General features: G+C 42.1%; 2 protein-coding genes across 5 annotated transcripts; one reads left to right on the forward strand and one right to left on the reverse strand.

The window, feature by feature from the left end:
• Nucleotides 1-434: 434 nt before the first annotated feature.
• On the reverse strand, nt 435-3,200 carry lrrc18b (leucine rich repeat containing 18b). Of its 3 annotated transcripts, none has more exons than XM_067245329.1 (5): nt 3,148-3,200; nt 2,633-2,745; nt 2,005-2,177; nt 1,341-1,595; nt 435-1,140 (listed from the first exon to the last, which is right to left on the reverse strand). In XM_067245329.1, exons 4-5 carry the CDS (start codon nt 1,589-1,591, stop codon nt 627-629), a joined length of 765 nt encoding a protein of 254 aa, XP_067101430.1. In that variant the 5' UTR covers nt 1,592-1,595; nt 2,005-2,177; nt 2,633-2,745; nt 3,148-3,200; the 3' UTR covers nt 435-626. The 3 variants fall into 3 exon arrangements, with proteins under 3 accessions (XP_067101430.1, XP_067101428.1, XP_067101429.1); XM_067245327.1 differs by having other exon boundaries at nt 1,341-1,631; XM_067245328.1 differs by lacking the exons at nt 2,633-2,745; nt 3,148-3,200 and having other exon boundaries at nt 1,341-1,631; nt 2,005-2,258.
• A 978-nt stretch (nt 3,201-4,178) lies between these two features.
• eps8l1b (EPS8 signaling adaptor L1b) lies at nt 4,179-13,176 on the forward strand. Of its 2 annotated transcripts, none has more exons than XM_067244175.1 (19): nt 4,179-4,322; nt 5,232-5,291; nt 5,449-5,607; nt 5,868-6,017; nt 6,214-6,293; nt 7,625-7,740; nt 8,113-8,174; nt 8,287-8,416; nt 8,595-8,683; nt 8,807-8,881; nt 9,830-9,978; nt 10,294-10,438; nt 10,606-10,658; nt 10,760-10,868; nt 11,139-11,264; nt 11,375-11,504; nt 11,963-12,128; nt 12,322-12,454; nt 12,571-13,176. In XM_067244175.1, the coding sequence occupies exons 2-19, from the start codon at nt 5,262-5,264 to the stop codon at nt 12,655-12,657; spliced, it is 1,989 nt and encodes a 662-aa protein (XP_067100276.1). In that variant the 5' UTR covers nt 4,179-4,322; nt 5,232-5,261; the 3' UTR covers nt 12,658-13,176. The 2 variants fall into 2 exon arrangements, with proteins under 2 accessions (XP_067100276.1, XP_067100277.1); XM_067244176.1 differs by having other exon boundaries at nt 8,116-8,174.
• The last annotated feature ends 365 nt before the right edge of the window (nt 13,177-13,541 follow it).

Here is a 13,541-nt window from a genome sequence, read left to right on the forward strand (position 1 = left end):
TGACCTGAACTGATGTTCAGAACAACAGAGCAGTCTGATCTGCATATTACATTAGAAAAGATTGTGTATGTCCTTTTACATTATATGTCTAATGCAATACAATACACCCCAAAAGACGTGGAAACTTATCTGGCTATTCTGCACAATCCTCCATGTCAACCTCATAGAGAATGGGTAGATAGCAGATAAGTGTGAGCCTGTTGGATGATATGATGATGCAGTATCTACCCAAAACCTTTCATTTCACACATACAGCCTCAACTTAGGTACTATACAAGCACAGTTGCAGCACCTCAGTAGTTTAGCACAAGCAGTTTCAGAGCCTAATGTTTAGTCAGACACTGTTATTTATGGGATGAGATGTATCCTTTGTCCTGGTGTTAACATAAAGAATTACAATAGACAGTTTATCACCAGGTTAGGAATTAGCATGTGTTTATTGTTAGAGAAACATGATAGATGGATCTGAAAAGAAATTCCAGTTCCATTGTCAATTACCTTTTTTGTTTTTACATTGAAATGCATTTTGATTTCATAGCACATAGGACAATAATATTCCTCTCCACCAAAAAGTACTCTATTTGTCCCTTGATGATGACATCACAAAGACATGCACCAAACAGCCATCACCTCCAGGTGGCTTGCTCGTCCTGGGCTACGGAGTTGGGCGTGACGAGCCCTGTGAACATGGACCTCTTTTTGGCGGGGGCATCATCAATTCTGCTGTCCATCTTCTGCCTCTCCTCCTTCAGCCTCTTGAGGCAGGGCTCACAGAGGCAGCTCTCCTTCACCAGGTAGAGGCACTCCACTCTCTGGATGGGGTCTAGGGGCGGCTTGTCATCCGAGGGGATGAGATTACACCTGGCATTGAGGCTCTCGAGGTTTGGCAGTGAGTGGAGGCTCTCGGGCAAGCGGGTTAGGTTGTTGTTAAAGATGCCCAGGTGGCGCAGCTCCTTGAGGGCACCGATGGAGGACGGAACGGCGTCCAGGAAGTTCATGCCCAAGTTGAGGCTGCGCAGCTTTCTCAGGAGAAACACCTCACTGGGGAGGCCGACGTCTGTCAGTCGGTTGTTACACAGGTTTAGGCTCACCAGGTTCTGGAGCCGGCCGATGGCTGCAGGGAGGTTCTCCAGCTGGTTGCTGTGTGTTTGGAGGGATATGGAGTCATCAGCAGGTTAAAAAGGAAACACAGTCAAGCAACACCCATTCAAATATGGATTTAAATACAGTACCTTTTGATTGTTTCACATTTGATTTACAATTAAAAATCTCCAAAGTGGTAATATCCAGGGATGGCCAAACCATTGGACAGACGTGTATATCTTACAGACTTCACCAACCTGTGCAGGTCGAGCATGCGGATATTGACAAACTCGTGTATGGAGTCAGGGATCTTCCTCAGCATGTTGCGGCTGAGGTCAAGCTCGTCCACATCAGCCAGCTTGAGGATGCACTTAGGGAAGGTGGCGATCTCCATGTTGCTGAGGTCTAGGCGTCTTTTGCCATCCACAGTTAGCCTCAGGGCGTTTTTGGCCATCTTCAGGGTGATCTTCTTGCCCTTGGGCTCACCAGACTTCTTCCCCTTGGCCATGAAGCTGGAGGAAACAGTATGGGAGATAGAAGATCTAGTCCTGTGCTCAGTCAGAGAGACACCATAGAAACATTGAAAACAAAAAAAGGTTAGATATGAAAGTGTTCACATTTTTTATAATTAACTAAAAGCTGTTTCAATTCTCTCAATGTTTTGTGTTTTGGTTAATACAAGTAACATAGTAACAAGTACTGAACACGGTAGTCAATAAAGTAGAAAAGAACAGAACATTTGATACAACTGAACATACCAGAACACTAGAACAGGAGTTGCCTTTTTGCTACCACTAAACAAGGCCCATTGTCTCTCAGATCACCAGGATATACTTTTACAAAGTGTTAACATAACTGAGATTTTTCCACCCACAGACATTTTTCATGCAACATTTACCAAACGAAAGTTTGATTCCTTACCAGCATCAGAGTTGCTTTGCTCCCTCCAGCCTAACCAGCCTTGATACAGCCAGGGAGAATTCTAGCCGGAGGAAGTGCTAGTCTCCACAGCTCAGCTACAACACAGGAATGCTCCCCCAGGTTACAGCCAACATTGTCTTTGTTTCAGTCGAGGATCCCTCCACCTCCCTCTGCTGTGAATTATACATTACAGACACAGTAGAACCGTGTAAGTAAAACCCAGGAGGTGCGGCGGCCTCTCTACTTTACTCTGGTTGAAGGGCACTCAGGATCTCATGTTTAACTATGGTGTTAGTACATTTAGTCATTTAGTACAGATAGACTGAGTGACTGGCTGCTTTGCTCTGTGTTGTGGAGGCCTGTTGAGCTATGCTGTGTTTTCCTGTGTTACCAGGCAACGGCTAGCAGTATGTGTAGTTCATTGTAGTTCATGGCTATGACTGAATCCTGCAGGGAGGAACTCTAATGGGTGTTTACATGCAAGTTAACCAATCACTACCCATCTCCTGTCACACTTATTGAAATCTTACATACACATCCAATTATAAAATGTCCCCAGTCTGCCAGTCGGAACCTGTAGACAGCCCTGGAAGAAGACAGTCATGGAAAACAAGCTGAACTTCTGTACCTTAATTTGACATCTTCCCCAGATCGTCGCCAGACTTCTGATTTGTACTTTGCAGCTCAGACCTCTTTGTGACATAATTTTGCCATTTCACTCAAGATGATTCACACCTGGTTCTGACTCAGAATAGAACATACAGTATGGTTGTGATGTCATAATTTTTCACAGTAGTGGAATCAGAACAGTCCCATTCTATTCCATTCTATACAGCACTTCTAGCCTTCTGTCTTTATACATCTTAAATAAAGCATAATTCTCAAAAAGTCAAGTGAATTCTTTTTTTTAACCCAATACAGCTGTGTGGTTGAGTATTTCCCTGTCAAGGGGTCTCCCCTAATTAATGAATTTGCTAAGATCATCTGCAGGTCACCAGAGGAGGTAGACTGACCTAATTGAGTGAGGTATGCTAATAGGGGGATAGATTACACATGAAGTTTATCTGCAATATGAGAACTATGCATGTGCATGTGTGTGTTTGTGTGTGCCTGCTTGATAGAGAGAGAAGTAGAGAGACCCACCTATCCAGTTTGCCATCCCCTCATCCTTCCTGTCTTGATGGTGCTGACAGTGTCTGTTACCAGCTCTGTTACCTTCCTTTTCTCAGGTGTAATGTGGGGTTAGGTTTTCGAAATTATTTTTTCAACCTTTCGAAACTTATTTTTCAAAAACGTTTTTCGAAAATATGTTTTCAACCTTTCAAAAGTAGTTTTTTTCACACGTGAAGTGAAAGGAGTGGAGAAAGGTGGATAGGTGGGGAGGGGAGAACACAGAAGCCTAGAGTAGAGTATAGTAGAGTCCTCATCAATGATGCAAACTTATTTCCAAAAATATTGGCGAAAATATTGTTTAAACCTGTCAAAACCTTTTTACACATGAAGTGAAAGGAGAGGGTAGGAGAGAGGAGGAGAGGGGTAATGAGAACAAAAGTCTAGACCAGAATACAATAGAGTACAGTCCTCATCAAGTACTCATCAATGACGTAAACGAAGCTTCTCGAAGCTTTTTTCGAAAATATTGTTTCAACCTTTCAAAACATTGAACGTTGACCAAGGTTTTCCGTTCCACAACGGTCCATTCAACAGTATTAGAGGTGAAGTGCCCCCTCTTGTGGTACGAGTGGCATCGTGTAAGCAGAGCTGCAGTCCACCAATCCTAAAGTGAAAACCAGCATGACGTGAAAATAATTTGGTTTAGTGAGGCTGGGCATGAAATGAATCTTTGGCTACCTGTCTTTTTAACACACGATCACTCCACGCCGGTGTTAAGTTCTAGAATAAATTAAATAGTTTATTGGTCAAATTAGTTGTTTTTTACGTTTAAAAATGTTACCGACTTGCAATTATTTGGTCATCAGAGATGTGGATGCTACGTAAATGTTTTAACACGTCTTAGATTCATGCATTACAGCGTCTACGTAATGTTCCTTTAATTATTTAATAATTCTCATATAAATATTTGCATCTTCCGTATGTGTGTGCGAGGGGGCTGGGATGGGCCAGCCTGTGTGAAGCAGGGACAAGGTGGTTATAGTACAGGGCTGGGCTCGTGTATATTTGGCTGAGCAAGGCTGGGTTTGATGACGCACTCCAGGAGCCAGGACTTGATGCCCGTAGGGACAGAGAGGCTATACAGGAATCTTACAGCCAGAAACTAGAAATCTTTTAATTTTTTAAACTCAGGCTGAAAACTTGAGGTAAGTGCACAGCAACAGGTTATTCAACTACACATTTTATGAAGGACAATGTTGCCTTATGTCGTATATCATGATATGTGTGATAGGGTCTACCATTTTCTTGATCTACAACGTTTTAAGCTGGCAATGTTATTTCACATCTAATTAGATTCCAACATTGGGTGGAACAACTTTCATAAATGTAAAATGGAACTCAAACCATCTTAAATCTTTCTATTTACTTATGTACTAGTTGTGTTCCATGGAGTAAGATTTCTCTTTCTCTGATATGACTGAGTCTGACAAGAATCTATTTCAGGAATCTATTTCAGGAAGACCTAATGTTGAGAGAAACAAAAACACAAGAATAGCAGAATGATTTACTGGGTGGGAAGACTGACTCTGGCTCCTGAAAGACAACATAGAAATGGCAGATAAATAGACATCGAACTTTACGTGAAACTAAGACACTTTTGTTGGAGACGGTATTGGTGAAAATTACAGTACTGAAGATGAATGATCAAGATCCACATCTTAAGTATGTTGCATTGCAGTGCTGTGGTCAGACTGGTTGGTTTGGTGCCATTCACAAATGTTATAGAATGCACATAAGGCACAGCTACTGAAGGGACAAGATTGAGACTAATAGAAGACACAGGAGCCATGTCTTTCAGCACACCATGAGAGCATACTATTGTAATAAATAAATAAATACAAGAAATATCTGCAGGACTTAAGACAAAGTAATTTCGGTCTACGACTCATCAAGAACGATACCAATGGAGTTACACCCATTGTAGAACAAAGGTCTTAGACTACACCCTGTCTTCTGACATCTACGAACCTCTCTTTCCACTTTCCATATCATTTAATCTCTTGAAGAACTTCCATCTATGGCTAACCGTAATATTGTCGTATTGTATCTTTCAGGAGCAGGCTGAAACTTTGTATCAGACCAGGATGACAAGCGTCTCAAAATACCTCGTCAATGTAGGTGTAATGCTCTCTCGTTTTCGAATTCATAACCTTCTTGCCAAACCCTTTCTAAAGCCACATTTCTTAATTACAATTAGTGTAAATCCACTAATCCACTGAATGAAATGATCCACCTTTCCCAGAAGTTAACAGTTTTTTTGTGCTTTTTCAGCACCTGGTGACGTTCTCCCTGCAGGATGGGGAGGTGAAGAACGTGGAGGAGGCCCAGTCTCGCCTCTCCCTCCTAGCCCGGTCGGATCGTCTGTGGAGCCAGGAGATGGTGCTGGAGGTCGGGCCAGACGACCTCAGACTCAGAGACGTACAGAACCAGGTATGCAGTAAACTTCATGTGGACAAGCTGACATTCTTGCACAGAACGGTTTCCCGAAATTTGCATTGCCCCACTTTAGAGTTAAATCTATTACTTGTGTGAGATTCAAAAAACGTTACTACTTAGAACCAAGAAGGCTTTGAATTATCCTCAAGGGTTTACAACCGGTTCTCCAAAGAACACTTTCTGTTTCTAGATCCAGTAGTTTATTGTTAAATAGTATCAAAATGTTGTTGTTGAATGTATTGTGTCCTGTGCAGGAGGAGTTGGAGAAATACTCTGTCTCATCTATATTACGCTGTGACGCCATCCTGACAGAGAAAAGATTCCCATCCCTCCTTCTCCTTGTCTGCCAAAGTGTCAAGCAGAAAAAGCCTGATGTTCTCTTCTTCAACTGTGAGGCAGTAAAGGTGAGTTGTAGAGTCTATTTGTAATTTCAGACATTAGCTTAGCTTGTTGCCTCCATGAGTTTTAATTCCACTCATTCTTTACATTCTGATGGCCTATCCTCTGACAGGGGCCCATGCAATGCATCCAAAATATAGTGGAACAATCTGTTCAATCAGGTCCAGTCAGACTACAGTCATGCGACCTCTGTTTCCACAGGCAGAGCAGGTTCGTGACGGTATCTCAAGGGCAGTGTCAGGTTCCTCCTCGAAGACCAAGAAGCGTCATGAGGCTCCCAGGTACGGTCACAGATGTAGACATCATAGCACACTAATAAACAATAACTGGGCACAGAAAGTGTGTGTATGAATGTGTACGTGTGTGTTTGAAGTGTGTATGTGAAAGAAAACGGTAGAAAAGAGTTAAACCCAACAAACGATTCACTGTTTTTCTGTACCCCTTGACAACCATCTCATTCTCAAGTTTTCTATGACCTAAAGCGGGAGTCCAGCATGCATAGGCACCTGTCACAGAGAGAGAGAGGTGGAGTGGAGAGAGAGTGAGAAAGCTAGTGAGTGTGCAGCTGAGACAGAAAGAGGAGAGACCTGTTTGACTGGTTTCTACATAACTTTAAAAGGTGTGACAGAAAACAAGGCCATTGTCGCTGAAGGGAGCGGAAAGAAATGATGGTGGTGCACTGAAAACTCAAGGATTTAACTCTAAGCAGTACTCCGAGACAAACCTAAGGACACTAAAAGGGCAGATACAGTATATTAGGTAAGATATCAGCTCGTATCAGAGGTGGCCTCTATCTGGAGGATAACAACTGAACTGTAGCCATTGGGGGTGATCTGTATGCTTGGCTGTGTGCTTGAGACTGTGACTCTATGTGTTACAGTATGTGAGGGACTGTAAACAACCAATGTCAAGCAAAAGGCTTAAAACAGATAGATACAAATGTTTAGTTTCTTATTCAGAGTTTTCATTATGTAGTTAATCAAGGGGTGTGGATCCTTTCAAATGTGAATACAATTGTGTTGATGTTAAGCTACAGACGTGTTATAATTTCCGTTCACACACAGTGTTTACTGTCCATAAAGTACATCAAACTGATATGAAAGCTAGGTGTAACTAGAGAACACTGCTGGGCATGCCTTTCTCTGTAAACTGTATTTACTGAATGGAATAAGGTTTCCCTATGTTAATAATTGCTGAGCTCTCTGGTTTTTAATTGTACTATAATTACGGTGCACTGGTGGCGTACATTTACTAATGGCTGATGGCTGTTTCCTGCGGTGTTGAATGAATAGTTGTTCTTAGCAACTGCCAAAATAATTACTGTAAAGACTGCGGCCTGGTTCAGAAGGGTTTTATTACTTATATTATTGTTTTTATTGATCTTATGTAAAGCACCTTGAGCTGCAATTCTTGTATGAAATGTGCTACTATATAAATAAAGTCGCTATATTATGTTATAAAAGACCCACAGTGAGTTCTTAAAACTCCTAAAACTTACCCATGTACAAGAAATGTGAGAACAGGTTAAAAACAACACACACACAGTCAGAAGGTGGAGGGATCAGTTCAATGAGTGTCCAGAATGTCAACATGCACGGCTCTCTCCCTCCAGTCTCGCTCTGGTTCCCACAGAAGAGATGATGGACCCCTATGGAATACCAAACCCCCCCCTTCCACATGCACCCAACCCTCCACCAGCCAACCCTCCACCTTACCCAGGACCCAGAGGTACGGCTTGTTTTCACATGGATATTTGTGCGTGTGTGCTCTTGCAATTCACCTGTTTGCCATGTCAATAAAAATCTTTGGATCTGAATGGAGAAGAGATATGGGGGGGGGGGGGGGAATGAATAAGGGAGGATGAGAGAGCGTGGGAGAGAAGGAGGGGAAGGGAGGCTCAGAGTAAGGTATTTAAGGTAGAAGGTAGGAGAGCACAGAGATTCCATTGTGTGTATCGAGGGGTGGTGTTTGTTCGCGTTTGTGCACGTGTGTGCATGCGTGCGTGCAGGGAGTTGGAGAAAGAGGGGAGGAATTCTGAATGTAGGCAGTTCCAGGGCAATGAATACAAATGGAGGCCAGAATTGTATCTTTCTCTCTCAGCAGCAAATGGGGTGAATGGAGGGCAGCCTGACGTGTCCTTCCTGCGAGCAGACAGAGAAGTGGTACGTTCATCTTTTTGGAAGAGATTTCTACAATATGTGTGCATTTAAAAAATGTTAACCAAAGCTAGATGGCTTAATCCTTCTCCAATTCATCTTGTGTGTTTGTTCTCAGGGCATTTTGAATCACTGTTTCGATGACATTGAGGCATTCATGTCAAAGTTGCAGCAGTCTGCAGAAGCTGCGACAATTTTAACCCAAAGGAAGAAGAAAAAGAAGAAAAGCAAAAAGCAAAATGTTGAAGGTAATATTTGGAAAAGAGAAATGGGACATTTTTTGTAAATAGAATCTCAAATTATGTATCTCACAAGATTTCACTAATAGTGAATTATGGCCTCCATCAAGGTGTTTTAGTTTTACTTTGGCCATCCAAATACTGTATACATTACCTAACTTCTGTCTGTGCTCTTCACCTTAAACAGAAGAGTTGCTCATTGCAAAAGCTCGACCTCCACTGGAGGAGGAATTCGTTGATATCTTCCAGAAATTCAAGTACTGCTTTAGTCTGCTGGTGAGTGAACTTTGTGCAACCTGCACAGTAATGTAAAGTTATAAAAGCCCCTAGTGTGCCTGAATTAGTTTTTTTCTAATCCTTTCTTTCTCTCTCTCTCTCTGTCTCTCTTCCTCTCTGCAGGCCAGACTCAAGTTTGCCATTTCAAACCCATCATCAGAGGAGCTGCTCCACCACGTGTTCAAACCTCTGGATATAGTGAGTACAACTATTCATTCCCAGTGCCCCTCCTCCAACCAATAAAAGCTCACGCAGTGACAACCTGGGAGGAGCTCTAGAATGAATGATTGTCCTGTAGCTGCATAGATTAAAAAGGCATGTCACAATCAGTATTTAGAAATGTTTCCCAGTTGTTATCTCTTGTGATTTCATAACATTAATAAAAAAAACTTATGGCTGAATGTTTGGAAATAACAGTTCTATGGTAACAGGAGGGTAGGCACAGTATATAATGGAACATAGGCCTAATGTACAATTAGTTATAACTTTTCAAAACAACTTTTTTAATTTTATTTCAGAGGCTTAAGACAAATAATTGTGTTGGTCAGCTTCAACAGCTTTTTAAAGTCACATTTAATATTTACACAGGGCAGTACCCAGTGTGATATGGAGAACAAAAAGCAGGCCATGGTTAAAATTGGATTATTTACACAGTTACTTCATTTCTGGGAGATTGTACAAAAAGCCTCTTACCTCAGACAGACTTGCTTCATAGTCAACTGTCTGTTTTGAGGTAAAATTGAATCCACGTCAACAACAGAATTTTTGTTGAATTTCTAGATTGAGTGGTCTAGCTACTGTGAAATGAATCATTGAGTAACAACAAAAACGAATGTCTTTGAAAACTGGGCATGGAGGAACATGTATTCTGGCACACCTGCAGAGTAATAGGGAGAGACCGAGAGAGGTGTGACTGGCATCTCTTTGGCAATGTGTTTGCTTAGTGTCAAGGTGTGTTTTTTTGTTATAATTAGGGTAACATTGATCTAATGTAATTCATCCTGTTCTGAAATCCCTAAAAGTACCAGGTGTTGATCATGTCTCAGGCCCCTCATCCATTCCATCCATTAAGTTGCCCTTTCAACAGTATTGTAGCTGTGTAGTCTATATAATCCTAGTCTAACAGAGTGTTACCTGTGTGTCCAGATGGTGAAGACTACAGGGGGTCCAGCTCTAGGGGCCTCAGTGGCCAGCCCCGCAATGACCAGCTCAGCTGTGACCCTGCTCCAAAGCCACCTGAACGAGGAGGAGAAAGAGCTCTGGACATCCCTGGGCCCCAACTGGACACTCTCTCGGTCAGTAGAAGTCTCGGGAAATCCTCTGACATCTCACTTTGATGAGGTGGCCTGGTATGGTGATCTGTGATAATGGCATAACATGATGGGACTTTGTGCCCACTAACATCACTAGTATCCTGGCTAGGTAGTCAATTAAGTCTTGTTTTGAATGTATGCTAAAGACTTCTGCTTCTTCACAGACAGGTGGCTCATGACCTAATTTCATGCTATTATGTTGAGGTTAAATCTCTCTTCACTTTCCGGTTGGTTGTTAGCTCCTGTTGATGTGACTCTGGTCCCTTTTCTCTGTGTGTGTGTGTGTTTGCGTGTCAGCTCCCAGCTCAGAGGGCCTGTGCCCCCCTACACCCCAGTGTTCCTGGATGGCTGGAAGCCGGAAGCCAATAAGGCAGACGGTCAGGTCTGGGAAGACCCTTTGGAGTCCCAACATAAACAAGAAGCCATGAAGGAGAAACAAGAGGTAGGGGATTGGCTGACCTAAAAAGTCATAGTTATATTCTTTAGAAGTATAAAGGTGAGAATTTGAGATCAAGTGTTTGTGTGCACAGAAAGTGTTGCCTCACCCCCCTCTCTCTCTCTCTCTCTCTCTCTCTCTCTCTCTCTCTCTCTCTCTCTCTCTCTCGTCAGAAACATCAGCCCCCTCAGCCAGCTGCACCAGCAACTCCTCCTATTGAAGAAATGTATGTTTTATTTTCACTTTTTTCATAGAATAGATTTATAATCATATCAAAATGTTTCATTTGCCAAAATTGTAGAGTAATTTTCACTCCTTTTCAACCAGAGACAGTAGTGTCCTGCCACCTGAGGGAGAGAGGCTGTACAGCTGCAGTTATGACTTTGTGGCGCGGAATAGTAGCGAGTTGTCAGTTCTACAGGGAGAGACGTTGGAGGTAAGCCTCTGACAAATCCTTAAAGGTTCTCCATGGCAGTTCTTTTTAAGAACATTCTTAGACCACTCCCATGAAACAGGACTCACCAAACAGGTCCAAGACCAGACAAGTGTATTGGAATCAAGGAAATACAGGAATACTTTTTGGCATGATGCACTATGCTTGTCTGACTCATTCATTTTATTAGTGGACTTTTTCCTGGATAAAAACACTCCCCTTGTTAATAGGGACTGGGCTTCATATTTATTGGCTTCTCTCTGCCTCTGTCAGGTGGTTGAGTCATCCAAACGCTGGTGGAAATGTCGTAATCGCTTCAATGAGATTGGCTTTGTCCCCTTCAACATTCTGGAACCGGTGTCTCACGCAGAAAGCCCAGGCACACAAAGACCACCCAAGGTAACACACATCCACATACAGATACATACAAACACATCCACATGTACAAAAAACAACAACAAATGCTTTAAACTGAAATCCACCTTGTTTACTCTTGTGTGCTACCCTAGGCTCCGCCTTTGACAGCTTCCAGCGGTGGTCCTCCCAGCTCTCCTGCCTTTACCCATCAGTCAAATCCTCGGCCACGAAGCTTACAAGTATACAGCCACAACGCTCCCACCTCAGAAGACACAGACAAAGGTACCAGCTCGATACAAAAGGGCTACATTGACGTCCAACTGTCTGTGCTTGTGTAGCCAAGAGGGAGGCTCAAATCGGGGGACAGTTGGGATGTTTGTCTTTCGCGTGAGGGTTTGCGTATAAGAGTACAGAGAAATAGACGGCAACCCATTAGGAAATTAATTTTGCCTTAAGCTCTTTACAGATGAGGTGGTTTCGCTGTTTGCTCTAAGCTTACAAGACTTGTCAAGTAGGTTTAGTGTCTCTGGCCACGGTCTGAGGAAACAACTGTAAATCTGTTTTCATGTGGGTTGTTGGATGGAGGCGAATTAGCTGTGTACAGAACTATCTTTTGATTCATCTTCTATTAGAGAACACGTAAGCAGGAAGTATAGTGTAGGCAAAACATCTTTAGGAATTCAAACAACCTGTCATATGCACTAATGTGAACCCTTAGTCACTCCTGCGTTCTGTTGCAGCCATGATGGTGAACGACGAACTGCTCCAGCGACTGACCAATGGGAAGTCTGGTTTGAACAAGTCCCTGCATATCCCTCGGTCCTCCGACACCTCCGTCCCCCTGGACTATCACTCCCCCCCTGATGAGGTGGCAGAATGGCTCAAGGGGAAAGGTTTCAGCGAGCCGTGAGTGCTGAGTGAAATACACATGAGCATGCACACGTGCCTAAACACTCTCTTTTTTAACTGGACTTTTTAATGCTAGTTTGTGGTAATATCAACCTTTTAACAATTTGTCACAAATATGTGTGGAAAGGACAGGTAACGTATGTATAGAGGGTTTAACCTTGGTCTCATTCGCTGCTTGTGGTTCCCTCAGGACGGTACAGTGTCTGGGAGTGCTGACAGGTGCTCAACTCTTCTCTCTGAACAAAGAGGAGCTTCGTGCCGTCATCCCAGAAGAGGGCACCAGAGTCTACAGTCAGCTTACTGTGCAGAAGTCCCTCCTTGAGGTAAGACGAGACAGTGATTCTCAATCTATCTTGTTATAACACATTCAAACAAAAACAAAAATTCTGAGTGTCTGTTGGATTCGTCTTTCCAGATCTAAATACATATTTTTTCCTAGGATGCCCGGAGGGCTACAGAGCTTGAAGCTGTCATGGAAAAGCAAAAACTGAAGGTGGACCTGAAACTGGAGAGTAGCACCCTATGAAAAATGGCACTGACTTAAATAATATGTGCCAATGAAGAAATTACATGCTATAATTTAACACACTATAAGTGAATATGAAATTCTTGTCCAAGTACACCACCTTTTCCCCAAGGATTGGTCCAGAATCAACGCATTTGCTGTGAATGTAATATTCTATGAAATTGTGACTATGTCCACAGGGTTTGCTAAAGTATGTATTACAGGGTTTGCTAAAGTTGCTTGTGAATGCTCACATTAATACTAACAATATTATACTGAAAAAACATTAAAAAAATGTTTAGGGTTCTTTATACCCTATTGTATATCCCTAACCCATGGTGTAAACTTATTTTGTTTAAATCAAAAATTCACTTTTGTGTAACTCTACAATCCACCTATAAATGAATGTATATTTAATATATTGTGTACTGTAAAAAAATTATGTACAACAAACAATCCTGGTCTTTGACAAGTACAATGTGTCCATCTTGACAATATAATAAAAAGGCTGGAAGTTTATTTTCTTCAGGCATAAAACAATCTTCTTCCAGCATAATAATACAAACATTAAGTACATGGAGACAACACACATTGAGAAAAAGCTATGCATCAAAATACAATGTTTTCGCATATAACTTCAGGTGACAGACAAGCAAGAACCAACAAATTCCCTAACCCTAAAGTCATTATCAAAATGATTGGAAGCTGAAATCGTAAAAAGCATTATATGTTAGAGGATCCACTAGGTGATCTTGTTGCTACACATGTCCAGCCTAGGATTAGAAGGGTTTATATATTTGTCTTCATTACATTTTATGTGAACTAAATTCTACACAAAACTAATTTCCACCCCCCCCCCCCCCCCAAATTACAAAAATTAAGAAATAGATATTAAAACATGGCTG

The sequence above is a fragment of the Osmerus mordax genome, chromosome 10 (assembly GCF_038355195.1).
Source record: "Osmerus mordax isolate fOsmMor3 chromosome 10, fOsmMor3.pri, whole genome shotgun sequence".
Lineage (NCBI taxonomy): Eukaryota > Metazoa > Chordata > Actinopteri > Osmeriformes > Osmeridae > Osmerus > Osmerus mordax.